The following is a 15,720-nucleotide window of genomic DNA, read 5'->3' on the forward strand; positions in this document are numbered from 1 at the left end:
TACCCTTAACCTGATCCTCCTTAGTCCTGTCTACCCCTAGGCCGGGTACTCAGGAGGTCTTCAGGTGACCTTAATAAAATATTAGCCCCAGCTGGTGGGGATCAGTGGCTTTAGTGCTGGCCTGCAAACAGAAAATCGCTGGTTTGATTCCCAGTCAGGGCACATGCCTGGGTTTGGGGCCAGTCCCCAGTGTGGGGCATGTGAGAGGCAACCACACATTGATGTTTCTCTCTCTCTTTTCTCCTCTCTTCATCTCTCTCTAAAAATAAATTAAAAAAAAAAAGAAATTGCTCAAACCAAAATTCTGGAGTCATAACCTTGACTTCTCTCAATACCAAATTTCTATCTGAATTTATGGACTTTACCTTCAAAACACTTCTTACCATCTCTACTGCTCTCAGCCTGGCACTGTGCACCATTGTCTCTCCCAGGACCAAGACAGCAGCTTCCTCCCTGCTTCCCTGCCCTCCCTTCCCAGTGTCTGTCCCCCACAGGCAACCAGAGGGAACCTGTGAACACATAAGTCAGCCCACATCTGTCCCCTATTCAGAGCCGTCTCGTTCAGGGTGAACACCAATCGCCTGCAGGGTCCCACCCATATGCCCTCATCTCGTAAGTACTCTCCTCCTTCCTCTCCTCCAGACACTCTGGCTCCCTTGATGTCCCTCAGACTTACCAGACATGTTCCTCCCTCAGGGCCTTTCACCGACTCTTCCCTTCACCTGCAAAGCTCTTCCCACAGACATCCACAGGATTCCCTCAGGGCTTAAATCAAATGCTCTTCAGGGAAGCCTAATCCAACTACCCTGGCTAAAATGGACTTCATCCCTCATGTCCCCTTTTTTCTTTATAGTGCATATCATTTTAACATGTCATTTGTCTCCTTCACTGTAAAGTTCATGAACAACTTGTGGGAAATTATTTTTGTGTTCTGTTCACTGCTTTATCTTCAGAGCCTAGAACAAGACTTAGCATATAGTAGGTACTCAATACATGTACTTGATGGAATGTACAAACTCAGCTGGAGGGTCTGCTTGGGACAAGGTTGGGAAGGAGAAGACAATCGGGAAAGAGACTGGTCTGGGGTCGTAGGGGCCTATGGACAGCAGAATTCATGGGGCAGCAGGTCTCAGGGAATATCAGTATTCAATATCTGAGGGGGAATACCCCTCTCAGAGAGGTCTGAGTTCCAAGATGAGTGGATGAGGCACACTGGCACAAATAAAGAACACAGGCTGAATCTTTGTCAAAGACATTTCTTGGAGCGAATATCTCATGCCCTCTCCCTGGATGACAAGGCTAGGTCTTTGGCTCCCCCACCACTTCAACCTGCACTGACAATAACAATATTGAGGTCACAGACTGGCTTGGAATCAAGATCAGGAAGATAAATGTCAGGGTGCCTCCCCTAAGTCTGGAGGCCAAGTATCCAATCTGAGGGGCAAGCAGCTGGGAAATTGGGCTTGGGGGCTCCAGGGTCTGAGGTCTTCCTAGACCCCAGGGTCCGCTCTCCATGCACCCTTGATTTGGGGGTGATGAAGAGAATTCATGGATCAGAGGTGGGTGTCTTCAGGGAGCAGGACTGGGAGACCTGGGAGAGGTGGTGCTGGGGGACCTTCCCCCCCAGTCCCCACCGCTTCATCTGCAGATCCCACAGCACCTTACAGCACTCTGGTCCCCTGTCCCGCCCCTCCCCAAAGCGAGGTAGGTTAAAAATGGAGCTTCCCCTGCCCACCACAGGAGACTGAGACACAGAGAAGGGAATGGGGACCCAGGGTGCCTAGCCCCCAATTCCTCTGCCCTCAGCTCTGGTGAGTATTATGATGATGAGAGCTGGGCAAAGAGGGGATGAGAGGGACACCCTCGTTATCTCACCCCTTCCCAGGCCTGTTTGGGAGAGCTGAATCTCACTCAGGTTTCAGATATAATAGTTAACATTTCAAGGAGTGACAGAGGGTTCTATTCATCCCTCTGGCCCCTTTGACCTATCCCTTGAACCTCCACAAACCCACCCAAGTATGAGTAACAAAGAGAGGTAAGTGCACATTTCCAGATACTTGGGGCCAGATGCAGGTCCTGAGCCCACACAACACTGAGATCATCTTGCTCCAAGATTTTGACTCCTCTCCCCCAACCCATTCAGAACCTTAGATTTGAGGGACCTGGAAGTTCTATTCCAATCAGGGAAAAGAGACTGTGGGATCCCCTTCCCTTGAAGAGGGGTCTCAGAGGGCCATGAAACAGGGGACAGAGAGAGAGAAACAGTGTGTGTGTGTGTGTGTGTGTGTGTGTGCACCAGCAGAGCTATGGCTAGCCCAAAACGTGCAACTTTGTGCAACTTAGAAAAATGCACACCTTCCTCTAAGGGCAGTGTGGCCAGCAGTGTGGTGTGTATTCCAGCCCACTCACCACCTTGGCCCTGTGCCTTTCGTTAATGAACAGCCTGCACAATCAACTAAGGCAATGTTGGGTCATAGAGATGGGAGTGGGGAAACTCTCATTGGTCCCGAAGTCCAACAACATGAGCTCAAGAAGGTGGGTTCTTCCCAGAGGGGAAAGGGATAGTTCTGTGGGATGCTGGGGACATGGGTGGGGCCTTAGGACTAGACTTCCAGAATCTGGGATCTTGGGGTTTCAGGGGCAGCAAGTCTCGGCATATCAGACTAGAGACTTGAGTCCCAAGAAATCAGATCTGAGGGTGCTAGGGTCCTGGGGCACCTCAGACCTGTCCCTGGTATGGAGGGACCAAGGTCTTGGGTCCAGGATAATCCCAATGCTGTATAGGCTTGAGCCATGAATTTGAAGGGTCAGTGGCACCTTGGGGTCTTGGATCCAGTGCTTCTAAAGCACCTTGGGGTCACCCAGGGACTGGGGACCAATGGGACAGAGGTCTGGGTTGTCATAAACATCCCATCTTTTGGGAGCTGGGCTTCCAGCTGTTAGGGGATTGGGGTTCTGTGTGTACCAAGAAGCCAAAGATTCCAGGACATTGAGGCTGGAAATCCATGTCCAAGAGGGCTATCTGAGGATTCTGGGACCAGTGTCTTGGGCCCTGAGGTGTTGGTGACCTTCAGTCCTAACCTGAAAGTACTAGATACCTCAGCGTCCTCTAGACGACACCCAAAGCTCCTGGGGACACTGGCTGCTTGCGGGGGGGGGGGGGGTTCGGTGAGGGGAGTCAGGTGTAAAGTGGTCTTCGATCCCTGGCTTCCAGAGCATCTTGGCGTGGGATGTCTGGATGGGGGTGGTCAGAGCACGCCTGGTTGAGCATATCCAAGGACCTGGGTCATTTTAGGAGGGCTGTGTCTCAGGAGTCCTAGAGCTACAAGAATACCTCAGATATGGGTGCCTCAGGTTTCAGGTGAGTATTCAGGGACCATTTGGGGTGGTTCTAGGTCCTGTGATCTCAAGATCTGGGAGAAATTGTACACAGGCAGGGTCAGGTATTGGCAACTCCTGACTAATTCTGGGTCTGTAATCTGAGGGCTTGCTCAGGGATCCGTGTGCTCCCAGGCCTGCCTGGTGTGAAGCTGGAGGATGCCTGGTGTCCCCTCAGTCTAGGCCATGGCGGGAGGGGGACAGTGGGATGAGGACACCAGAACTCAGGATGCCTGGGACCTCTTGGGCAGACAGCCCAGTGAAGGTGGGCCTGGGATCCCTCAATCCTAGATTTGAGATCCAGGTTCCAGGTCTGGGGTCTCTCAATCCAAACTCAACCTCCAAGTTCCGGATGTGCCTAGGTTTAGGTTTTGGGTCCAAATAGAGTCCGGGGTCCTGGACCCTCAACTTTGGGTCCTCGTTCTGGAGACCGGACCCATCAGACCATCCTCACCGCGCAGCCTCCTCGTGGCGACCCCCGCAGCCAGCGCAGCCGCATCGGGCCGCAACCCAGTGGCAGGCGCGCAGGGGTGCATAGCAGCAGAGGCAGGGCACTGCCAGGGAGAGTGCGGCCAGCGCAGCCCAGCGCGCAGCGGGGCGTGGGTGGCCCGGCTCGCAGGCGCAGGGGTCCGAGAAGTCGCCCTCAGCGTCAGACAGGCAGTGGTAGAGCAAGCTCTCTGCGCACCACAGGCAACTGAGACGGCGCACCAGCAAGCGACCCGGGTCTGGGGCCTCTGCGCAGCGACCACCACGCCCATCTGCTCTGCGGCGGAAGAGCGCTCGGCAGTGCACACAGCGCGCCGCCTCCTCCGCCTCCGGGGACGCCTTGGCAGGAGCTGGGGGCACAGTCTCTGTGAGAGGGGCGGGTAGGGCGGCTGGGGGCCCCTGGGCTGCACCCCTCAATGCGCCAGTCTTGGCAAAGCGTACAACGCAGGTGGACAGGGTGAGGGGCGCAGGAAGCCCTGGGCGCCGATAATCCTCATAGCCGCGGCTGCCCCAGCCAAGGCCCCCTGCCCCGCCCAGTGCCTCTGAGTGTTCTGGAATCTCCGTGAAGGGTAAGAGCGGAGGGTAACTCTGTGGGATGAAGGGACAGGAGAACCCGTTAGCGGGGTCTATGATCCGCCCACATCGCACCCCAACCCCAATTCAGCAGTCTCAGAAAACCTAAGAATCCGAAGACCCTGCCACAGGCTTCATTCACACGAGAATAACTTCCAAACTGCTAGCCCTCTCCTCTCCCAAGGACAGAGGAAATCTAGGGACAGACAGAAGAATCCAGGCAACAAGCCCACATCTTAAGGACCTGGTTCAGGCCCCAGTCCCGTCCTCTCGCACAATGCAGAAGTCCCAGCCCACAGACTCCTCTGCGCTCAGATCCAGGTCTGGACTGCTCTTCCTTCAGAATGCAAGAGTCGGGTCACCAGATTCCTTTTATCCCCTGGGAGGCCCAGCCCCACCTTGTCCCCAACCTCATAAATTAAGCCGTCCAAAGAACTTCACTGAGTACCAGCAGCACTCTAATACACTAGAATTCATTGTCCAAGTCGACTCCCAAACCCCTCTGGAAGTCAGAACTATCCAAAATCTCCAGGAGCACAGGAAGCACTGGAGGTTCTCCCCCAACCCTTCGAGGAACCCAGGCCTACAGGCTCCCTCCTACCCCACCCATTACAGGCCAGCCATCCCTCAGGATGTTTGCAAGTTTCCCCCGCTCTGAAGCCTCAGTTCCCGCCTACTCTGAGAGCCAGACCCCATGGGGAGCCCCAGACTTCCGCAGGGGGTCGGAGGGCACACCTGAGCAGAGGGGCGTCGGTGCTGAGGGGGCGTGGCCAGCCCAAAGCCAGAAGCTGACTCTACGACGACAGTGGGGGTCGCAGCTGCAGCGGTGGTGGGAGGTGTCTCCTGGCGGCTGTGACTGGAGGAGGAGTCGCTGTCCACGTGGGACTGGAGGAGATTGGCGGCCTCAGAGGTGGACCAGCCCAGCCCAGCAGATGCCCTCGCATAGACCCCCTCCCATTTCATGCGAGGGCTCTGGGGCCAGACAGGCCTGGATTCAAACTCCAGCTCTGCTTCTGACTTTTTGTATGGCCTCTGACAAAAGAACTCATTTCTTTGAGCCTCAGTTTCCTCCTCTGTAAAATGGGGATCATAATGTCTATTCATAAGGCCGTGGCTAGGACCCACTGTAAAGGGCATAACACATGCCTGACGTTTAGGAAGAGCTGGAAATGGTTCTTGTTACTATTATTTGATCCTCCCCTCTCCCCTTATCCGCTCAGCTCACCAACCTACAGAACATCAAATCATGCCTGTCCCTTCTCAGAAGCCCTCTCCCTTGGCCAGTCAGCTGCCTTCCTGCCTCATGCCCACCACCACACCTTTTTGGGGGCAGAGTCACCCACCTGGAATGTGTTTCTTCCCATCTGGACCAAGCTTGGTCCTTTACAAGGTGAAACACCACTTCTCAGACCCTCAGTTTCCTTTCTGGAACTTGGGAATCATTTCTGCCTCACCTGTTTACTATCTGCAATAGCCATTCATTGAGCACCCACGACATGCCAGGCTCACAAAGGCTGTTGTGAGGATGCGAGATGGAGCGTGGAAGGCACGGCATCTTTTCTGAGGAAGGGCTCAATCATAGAGAACTGTCTGTGTGACTTTTGTAGACCCGCCTGCACCTCCCATTACCCCATGAGTCCCCCTGGTCTGCACAGGGGACCAGTTTTGTTCCTCAGTGTCCTCAGGCAACCCCCACTGTCCCCAGCAAGTGCCAAATCGCATGGACATTCTGTGCATTTATTGATTCAAGAAATTTATTCAACACATCTTTACTGAACACTTACTGTATACCTACCAGCCCTGTTTTAAGCTTTGGAGATGCAGCAAGAAAGCAACAAAAGATCCTTGCCCTCCAGGAGCTGACATTCTAGCATAGGAGAATGGGAGTAAAACCAATAGACAAGAAAATTGTCTAGTGAGAAAGAAAGGAAGGAAAATATTTTAGAAGCTGGGAAAAAATTAGAACAGGATAAGAAGCATTAGGAGATTTCAATTTAAACAAGTTCCTTAGGGAGGGCCTCAGTGAAAAGGTGACAAATGTGTGTAAAGCCCTAAAGGATGGGATATAAGGGAATGAGCCATGTGGAAATTTAGGGAAAGAGTGTTCCAAGGCACAAGGACCAGCCAGTGCAAAGACCCTGAGATAGTATTGTGCTTGCCCTTTGGAGTAACAGTGAGGTCAGTGTGGCTAAAGCAGAGTAAGAAAGAGGGAGAATAAGAGGGGGCCAGATGGTGTGGAATCTCAGTACCGCCGTAAGGACTTTGTCCTTACAAAGTCAGATGGAGCCCTGGCAGGGCTCTCAGTGGCGTATGGCCATGATCTGACTCAGATGTCAACAGGGTCATTCTGGCTGTGTGTGGGAAGAGGGAGCAGGAGATGGGGTGCGGGTGGGAGGAGTTGACAATGAGAAGCTGGTGGGGTGGTCTAGTTGGGGGACAAGGTTGGGCAGTTACCAGGGTGGAGACAGAGTCTGACCATTTTGGAAGTGAAGCCAATATTTGCTGATGGATTAGATGAGGGGCATAAACAAAGAGAGGAGTCAAGGATGACTCCAAGATGTGCATCCTGAGAAATTAAAAGGATGACTTGTCATTAACTTGTTTATCCATTTACTTAAAAAAAAAGATTTTATCTATTTATATTTAGAGAGAGGGGAAGGGAGGGAGAGAGAAACATCAATGTGTGAAAGATACATCGATTGGTTGCCTTTCCCACGCCCCCAACAGGGGACCTGGCCTGCAACCCAGGCACGTGCCCTGACAGGGAATCAAACAGGCAACCTTTCCATTAGCAGGCTGGCACTCAATCCACTGAGCCACACCAGCCAGGGTAATTTATTTTTAATATTTATTCATTTTTGCAGTTTGCCTTTCTTTAATTTTTTTTCTGCCTTTCCACACTAGAAGAGAAGCTCCATGAGGAAAGGGACTTTGTTTTGCTCACTGATGTATCCCCACTGCCTAAAACACTACTTACTGAAGGTCCTCAATAAATACTCTTGAATATGAATGTGTGAACGCATATTATCATGATAGAATAGAAACTACAATAACTGGGATTGAGTTGACCTGATAGTTTGGACAAAAATTTCTGTCCCCAGCATGTGGTATGGTGCCTGATACACAGTAGGTGCTCAAGAATATCTGTAGAATAGAAATAAACCCCTGCCCTTCCAGCAGAGCTGGTCCTGAAGACTCACCGTCAGAGGGCAGGGGGTCTCAGCAGTGTCCTGGGAAGGGGAAGAGGAAGAGGAGGAGGAGGAGGGGGTAAGCGAGCCTGGGGCAGGGAGAGAGGCAGAGAGTGAGTTATGTGGACCCCAGTTTCTCCCACCCCTCCACCCCGGCCCCCAGTGCCCACCACCTGCACCACTAACCTTGACCCAGTGCAGCCAGTGCAGCCAGTAGGCTCTTCTGGAACTCATCAGCCTCTGCAGGACTCTGAAATGTCAGCCCAAACTTGCAGTCACCTAGGCTCCAGTGGTGAAAGATGGGGTTCACCTTGTTGTAAACCAAGCCTGGCCTCAGGGGACACTCCAAGGTGGTCTGAGGGGCAGGAGGGAGACAGGTCAGGCACCTCCCCCTAGCCATGCCTGGGACTTCTCTACCCCCAGCTTCTCTGGGTACCCCAGCATCCCACAAGCCTCATTTCTCAACCCTAGATATACCCCTGGACCCTGAGCAATAACACCCTTCAATTTTATTGAGTACATATCTGGTACTCCAATTCCCCCCAAAACCCCTTAATTCCTACATTTTCTAATACACCCACCCCAATATTCCAATAGGAATTCCAAATCTTCTTGAATGCCTCAATGAATTCATTAGCCCTTTTCTGATAGCCCAATATTCCACCTTCTGACTCAACAGTACTCCCTAAACTTTATTAAATACCTCAAAATATTACTGTTAATCCCCTCTCAGTGCCCCAATAGTCTCCCAAAATGCTAGCCCCCAAATTCTTATCAAACTCCCAAAGATTTCCCCACATAGTGTTCAACACCCTAGATGTTCCCTCATATCCTTGCCCAGCATCATTACACTCCTTCACATCATTTCAAATCCCGACGCATTGTTCCTTCTGACCCCTGCTCTAAAATACAACCTTTCTCCCAAGACTTTGTAAACCATCCAGATCTTTCTACTACACTCCTAGCTGAAACTTCAACAGTGTCCTTCCAAATTGTGCCAGATAGCCCAGAACATTCCTGCTGAACCCAAATATAGGGTTGTAAACCCTATTTGACATGTCCAGATGGTCCCCCACCGAATGCCTCCAAATACTTAGGGCAGGCAGGGGCCAAGAGTGTAGGGCCTCATGGCAAGGATCTCTGAAGAGAAGGAGCCATGACAGAGCTCTAGGCCGAGGAGGGATACGATCTGAGCAGCTGTTAGCAGAGCCCCTGTAGAACACACTGAGGTGGGGGAGGGAGCAGGGCAAGGAGAGCAGTGAGGAGGCTGCTGTAACAGTCTCAGGGACGATGGCAGTGGACAGGACCTTCTTAAAACCACAAACGTTCCTGAAACTCCCAACTCATATCTATAGGACAGATATTCACTTCTAAACTCCATCCCACACCCAGGTCTGATTCCCAGGCTTGGAGCTGACCTGACCTCACCTTCGCACTCCCAGCCCCATTTCCCTATTTCCCCATGCTCCCACCCTACTCCCACACCCCACAGTGGCTCACTTTCTGGTCCCGGAGTCGCTCCCCGTGGATGACGTAGTGCCCCTGGCGGGCCCCCCCCTCGGGCCTGGCCCCTCGGACCCGACATATGCTCACCTGGCTGAGGCCCCCACCCCCCACAGGCAGCCAGCCCCCACTGGAGTCATCTCGGGCCATCACCACAGCTCGGACCCGAACCATGTACCTGGAGGTGAGGGGAAAGGGCATGGTCAGTGAGTTCCAATCCTGTTCTCCCATTCCATGCTCCCCCAGCCCTCATCTCCACTCTTCTCTCACATCTGGATCCACGGCAGCCTTCACCACTGCTACTCAGCTTACCTTCCATTCCCACCTTCTCCCCTATTCCCTCCTTCTCTCCCCATGCCCTTCTTCCAGCATGGCTTCTTTCTTCCTCATGCCACCTCTTTCCTTCCATGCCTACCTTTTCCAAATCTACCTTTTCTCTCCACACCCCTTACTTCCCTCTGCCCATCTTTCCCATCCATACCCCACAGCCTCGGTTTCCCACTTCCCTTCTCCTTCCTCCTCATCCCCTATCAATCCCATCTCCTTCTCCGTTCTCTCCTCTCCTTCTCATACCCACAGCCCCACCCAACCTTCCCCCTCACAGCTGGGTGCCTGCGCATATGTATTTTCTTAGAGCCCATCAATTCAGCTCCAGTCCCCCTTACACTGCCTCCGCACCTTGCCGCCCAGGCCACTGGCTGGGTGAGAAACCCAGGCTCTCTTCCCCCCACTCCTTCCCGGATTTATGAATGAGACCGGATGCAAAGCTCACTGAGTCACCCGGTAACGGGAGATGGTCAGGGAGAGAATCAGAAATGGCCAGAGACAGGCCGAAAGGGAGATGGAGGCAGGGGAAGTCAGAAACCAGCGATCGAGACACAGCCAGAGAGCATTTCATTCACAAAAAACCAAACCTGTTCCCTCAGGCCCCAGCCGAGGGAAGGCAAAGCAGAGATTGACCGGGGGAGGGGGTGGCTTGATCCCTCCTCTTCCCCGCCCCAGCATCCTTCAAAACCATTTTACCCCGCCCCCAGCTTAGGAGACGTAGCCCTCCGCCCAGTAATCGGGATCGCTGTCCAGCCCCTCACTACCACCTAGCGCAGGGACCCGGGCGTCCCAGACTTAAGGGTCCATGCTACGAGCTCTAGCCCGTTCCCCCACTTGTAGGCTGCCAGGTTTCCCCAGCCCTTCAGTAGAGGAAGGGGCGGCCGCAACGCCCCCAGCCCCCTTTTCTCAATGGGATGGGATTTTGTGAATGAGCAGTCACGTGACTCTGCTTCCTTTGTCCGCCCGCCTCCCCCGACAACAGGTGAAGCACAGAAAAAGGGCAGGGGTCCCCCGCAGGGCCTAGCTGGGATAGGACGCCGGGATTTCTGGGTGTCCTACGCTCCCCACACGTTTCCTGGGGGGAGTGATCCCCACAGTTCCTCAAAGGTGGGGGTCCTGTACTAAATTTTATGAATGGAGCGTCCTTGGAGGAAGTCCGGGCCCCCCAAATGGAGATTGGTACCCCAAATGGCTGCCGTGCAGTTTAGGGGCCCCCACTCTCTTGTCCTTTCATCCGGGATCTGGGGAGCGCCCGGGTGGGCAGGAGGCGCAACGCGGTCCTGTCCGCCCCCACACCAGGACAGATCTGTCAGCCCCCGCCCACTCGACCCCCGAGGCACCTGCCTGGGAGGCTCCGGCCGGGCTCCGAGCTGCGGAGACGTGGCCTCCTCCTCCTCCTGTTCGCTCAGGCTCCCTCGCTGGCTCCGGCGGCGCTAGAGACGGGCTCCGGGAGTCGGGGCGAGGGGGGAGGGAGGGGGAGCCTGGAAGATGGGTGGGGGGAGGGGGCGGCTTGGGGGAGGTGTAAACGCGAGGCGGGCGTATTTGCCCGCTGGGTCCTAGAGCCCGGCAACGTCTCCTATGAACAGCCCCCCAGCCCCCATTTTCTCAGGACCCAGAGAGAACCCCCTACTTTTCCACCCATGCGCACCATTGGTCCCTGAGGATGTGAGGGAAGGGGTCCGGTACATTGCTCGGTCTCACTGTTCTTAAGGGCAAGGGTCTACGCTTTGGGTTCTAAATGGAAGGGGCTAAATTCCTGGCAATACTTGAAAAGGGTGGGGCGAGAAGGGAGCGAGCATTTGCAAGGGGGCGGGGTCAGAGGGCCCAAGAAAGGAGAGACTGAGGGCGCCAAAGGCATGACAAGTGAATGCGTCACGGAAGGGGCGGGCCCACGATGGGTGGGCCTTCTGGGCAGGCGGAGGAGAGGGTCTTGGGAGTTTAGAAGTAAATTGTTTCACGGGTGGGGCACCTGAAATCCAAGAGGGAGGAGCTACGTACCAGTGTTCCTAATGGGCGGGGCTTTGGGAAAGAGACTAACAGAGGGGCGGAGCATTGTAAGGGGGAGGAGCGAAGGAGAATGTTCTAAAGGGGTGGGGCCTAGAACTCCGAGGACTGGGAGCGGGGAAGGAGACTTCCAAGTATTTCCAGAGTGAGATCCAGGTTCGTAAGGGGCCGGGCTAAAGCTGTCTGACTGGAGGGCGTGGCCTCGAGGCCAGAGGCGGGGCCTAGATCTCGGGGTCTGCCCTAGCTGTCTCGCCCACTTACCTTCACCCGCACCCCCGTTCTTTTCGGTTATTTTCTGCTACGGCCGTTCCCCGCCCTGCCCTGGGCCCAGGGGCCCACTGTCTGGACTTTAGTGGGCAGGAGGAATCGGTGAGTGGGAGTCTTTGGACGAAGGAGCCAAGGGCACAGCTTGGGGAAAGGGGTGTGGCCATATGTTGAGGCCAGCCGCTAGACCCGCAGCGGGAAGAGAAGTTTGAGTGCGGCCTGAAGATCTGGCGCTACCTGGGTAGAAGGCAGGCCTCAAATGATCGACAGAGAGAGAGAGATGGGAGGGTTAAAGGTGAGGGCTGATGGCTTAGCAGGACAACTCCTGTAATTTGTTAGGCGAAAGTGGGGCCTGACCTGGGTAGGTGTGGAGGAGGCCCCATTCCCTGACAACCCGGGGCGGGACCAGAGAGTAGGGGTGGGGTTAGAGTGCCGGGAGAGAAGCTTGAACTCCTCTATTCAGAGTGATGTGACCCGTGTGACAGGAAAGCGGGCAAGATCTGTGTCTTGGAGCCTGGAGATCTGGGACGTGGCCAAAGTGTAGGTGTGATCTGAGGGACCAGCCAGGGAGAGATGGAACCTTAGTAAACTAAGGGGATGGAGCCTGTGTCAAGAACAGCAGCTGTCTGGGGCCATGGGGAAGGTGTGAACGCCAAGAGTCAGGGACCCCGAATGCAGCTAGAGACGGGTGCCTGAGTAGATCTTGGAGGACACGGGAGGACCAAGTACAGCCAGCCACATCGGGTCCCCATAGACCTGGCAGCCTGACTGGCATTAGTTTCTCTGACCACAGTCCCCGACCTCCGTCAGAAATGGGGAACGTGCAGTCGGAGCCGTCCGCGGGCGGGGGCTCCCGAAAAGAGCAGGCCTCGGACCGTTCCTCTGAGTCCCGCCGGAAGTCCTTGGCGGAGCCCGAGGTGACCCCCTCCTCCCCTGCCAGACGCCTGGCTCGCGGGCTGGGCGTTTGGTTCCCTGGCAGCTCAGCGCCCCCGGGACTCCTCGTACCCCCAGAGCCCCAGGCCTCACCCTCGCCCCTGCCCCTGCCCTTAGAGCTGCCCTCGCCAGTGACGCCCCCTTCAGAGGAGGTGGCTGTGGCTGCGGCTGCAGTCTCCACACCACCCCCACCTCCCGTGGGGACCCTGCTGCCCGCGCCGTCTAAGTGGAGAAAACCCACGGGCACTCCGGTGACCCGGATACGCGGTCTGCTGGAGGCAAGCCATCGCGGCCAGGGCGACCCTCCAAGCCTCCGCCCGCTGCCGCCACCGGCCCTGCCACAAACCCAGGAGGACTCCGACCCTGTCTTGAGGGCCCCATCCCCGACTCCGCCACCCTTGGAGCCCCCAAAGCCTCCGCCTTTCGATCGACAACCCTCGGAGAGCAGAATCAGTCCTCCTCTGGCCACACCTGCTGAACCCCCCACAGAAAGCCAGGTCCGGCGCGACGGCGAGAAGCAAACTGCCAGCGCGGCCTGCGGAGGGGCGCTTCCCCAAGGAGGCGAGGGTGAAATGGCCCAGCCTGCGGCCTCTGAGTCCAGCTTGAGTCTGCTGTGTCAAGTCACCTTCAAGTCGGGGCCCCCTTTGCCCCCTGCGGCAGGCTCAAGTTCCTTAGTCACCAAAGTCTCGCTCGGTGGCGGTGGAGGCAGGGGACTCTTCTCCGCGGCCTCGGGCACCATCTCTTATGCCGAGGTCCTGAAGCAAGGGCCCCTGGCTCCTGGGGCTGCTCGCCCCCCGGGAGAGGTACCTCGGGGAACCCAGGAAGCGGAGGGTGGTAATGGAGACAGCGAGGGGTGCTCTGGGCCCTCCTCGGCACCTGCGTCCTACGCCCGGGCCCTTCCGCCACCACCCTACACCACCTTCCCAGGCTCGAAGCCCAAATTTGACTGGGTGAGTCCTCCAGATGGTCCTGAACGCCACTTCCGCTTCAACGGGGCTAGCGGAGGCATCGGGGCCCCCAGACGGCGCGCAGCCGCACTCTCAGGTCCCTGGGGCTCCCCACCGCCTCCGCCAGGGCAGATACATCCAGCTCCCGGGCCCAGGAGGCCCGCACCCGCCGTGCTGGCGCCACCTATGTTCATCTTCCCTGCGCCCACCAATAGCGAGCCTGTGCGCCCCCGGCCTCCCGGCCCACTGGAGCTGCCACCGCCTCCGCCACCACCCACGCCGCCTCCGGCGCCACCGCCCACACCACAGCCACCAGTGCTCCAGCCCACACCGCTTCTTGCAGTGCTCCCGCCCACCCCAGGCTCAGGCCACTTGGAGTCCCCCGCAGATCCCGCCCTGGCTCCTGCCCCTGCCCCCACCCCGGCCCTCGCCTTAGCTGCAGACTCGGCCCCAGTCCCACCCCCAGCTCTTAAGGCCGAACCATCGCAGCCAGCGCCCCCGCCCCCGCCCATCAAAGCCCGCACTCGCAGAAACAAGGGCCCCCGTGCTGCTCGGGGCACGACCTGTGAGGATGGCGCTCCTGGAGAGGGTGCTCGCGAACGGACTGCAGCTACCACGACTGACAGTGGCAGTGGTGGGGCTCCTCCAGCAGGAACGGCTACCACTGGTACCCGACGCCACTGGCCGCCCTTCCAGGTGCTTAACTCTTGCCCCTGCAAGTGTTATTGCCGCCACCAGCCACGCCATCGCCGCCTGCCACGCAACGTGTCTGCCTGGTGAGGGGAGGTGGAGGGTTGCGGGCAGGGGTATACTCCTAAGTTCCCAACCCAGCTTCAGGGGATAGAGCCCCATTCAGCCCTTTCGCTCAGGACCTCTGGTGACCCTCGACCTTTTCCTTGGCTGCATCTCAAACCCATCCATGCTCCAACAGGAAACACCTTAGCTCAGCTCCTAGTTATCCAGACCTCCAAGCTGACCCCCTGGCTCTCATTACTTTTGTCACTCTGGAGCCATCAGGGAGGAAAGGTGGTCCCAGCTGACACTCTTTAGAGGCTCGATTGACAATGTCCCCAAGAGCATTGAGGGACCATGTTCCAAGCCCTTCAGGGATGGGAGTGGAGATGTCTGCCCCCTAAACCAAATGAATGTAAATGCAGGACTCCAAAGGAGGCCTTAGGTCTAAGCCCCAGACTCATACCCCTCCCTCCTGCCTATGGCAACTTTTGACCGTGGGACCCAAGATTTTAACCACCAGAGGGCACTGATGCCCAGTCCTTGGGCCTCAGTCTACTGAGGCCCTCTTTGAAGACTACTTCAATCTTCAAATCCAGGGGAAATAATACACCAGCAAATTAACCCTTATACTGAAATTCAGGATTCATCAAGAGTCCGTCTGATCCTGTCTCCTGAGAATTCTGAATCCCTAGGACACCCTCTAGCCTGGACCCTTGGAGTTCAGTTGGGAAGGGGCAGTGAAGAGGAGGGGATGTTACACCATCACCAACCCTCAGCCCACTTTTCTACTTAGTTTAGATATAGCCTTGCCTTGGACTGCCTATGGGATATTCAGACATGGTTCCTCATGCACACGAGGAAAGTGAAGCTCCAAAGGGGTAAGGGCCTGACCACATAGCCAGACCCTGCTGACTCTACCTTCCTTCTAGGCTGAGCACGCCCACCAACCACCTGAGTGAGCCATCCTGGGTTGCTACCATCAAGTTGGCTGGCTCCCTGGTAGCTGGGCTGCAGCACTTCGATTTGCAGGCCACCCATTCCAACTGAGTGCAGTCTGTTCAATGCCTCTATCCTCCCCTTCTTGACAATAAAATAACCAACCATCCAGATGCCTCAGTTTGTCAAGTCATGTGCTAGGGAAGGAAGGAGTGGAGTGGGGCAGGGCAGAAGTCCCCATGCAGGAACCACATCCTATAAAGAGGAAATTGGCCCTGGCTGGTATGGCTCAGTGCATTGAGTACCAGCCTGCAAACCACAGGTCGCCAGTTCAGTTCCCAGTCAGGGCACATGCCTGGGTTGCAGACCAGGCCCCCAGTAGGTGGTGAACCAGAGGCAACCACACATTGATGTTTCTCTCCCTCTTTCTCCGTCCCTTCCCCTCT

General features: G+C 56.0%; 2 protein-coding genes across 3 annotated transcripts; one reads left to right on the top strand and one right to left on the bottom strand.

The window, feature by feature from the left end:
- Positions 1 to 3,255: 3,255 nt before the first annotated feature.
- SPRED3 (sprouty related EVH1 domain containing 3) lies at positions 3,256 to 10,918 on the bottom strand. 2 transcript variants are annotated; one of them, XM_045846905.1, is made up of 6 exons: positions 10,800 to 10,918; positions 9,219 to 9,306; positions 7,812 to 7,980; positions 7,638 to 7,714; positions 5,173 to 5,322; positions 3,256 to 4,452 (listed from the first exon to the last, which is right to left on the bottom strand). In XM_045846905.1, exons 2-6 carry the CDS (start codon positions 9,300 to 9,302, stop codon positions 3,829 to 3,831), a joined length of 1,104 nt encoding a protein of 367 aa, XP_045702861.1. In that variant the 5' UTR covers positions 9,303 to 9,306; positions 10,800 to 10,918; the 3' UTR covers positions 3,256 to 3,828. The 2 variants fall into 2 exon arrangements, with proteins under 2 accessions (XP_045702861.1, XP_045702860.1); XM_045846904.1 differs by having other exon boundaries at positions 9,126 to 9,306.
- Positions 10,919 to 11,581: 663 nt separating this feature from the next.
- Positions 11,582 to 15,401, top strand: GGN (gametogenetin). Its single transcript, XM_045846908.1, has 3 exons — positions 11,582 to 11,615; positions 12,517 to 14,379; positions 15,268 to 15,401. The coding sequence occupies exons 2-3, from the start codon at positions 12,536 to 12,538 to the stop codon at positions 15,383 to 15,385; spliced, it is 1,962 nt and encodes a 653-aa protein (XP_045702864.1). The 5' UTR covers positions 11,582 to 11,615; positions 12,517 to 12,535; the 3' UTR covers positions 15,386 to 15,401.
- The last annotated feature ends 319 nt before the right edge of the window (positions 15,402 to 15,720 follow it).

The sequence above is a fragment of the Phyllostomus hastatus genome, unplaced genomic scaffold, assembly GCF_019186645.2.
Source record: "Phyllostomus hastatus isolate PE091 unplaced genomic scaffold, TTU_PhHast_1.1 phas_contig_5, whole genome shotgun sequence".
Lineage (NCBI taxonomy): Eukaryota > Metazoa > Chordata > Mammalia > Chiroptera > Phyllostomidae > Phyllostomus > Phyllostomus hastatus.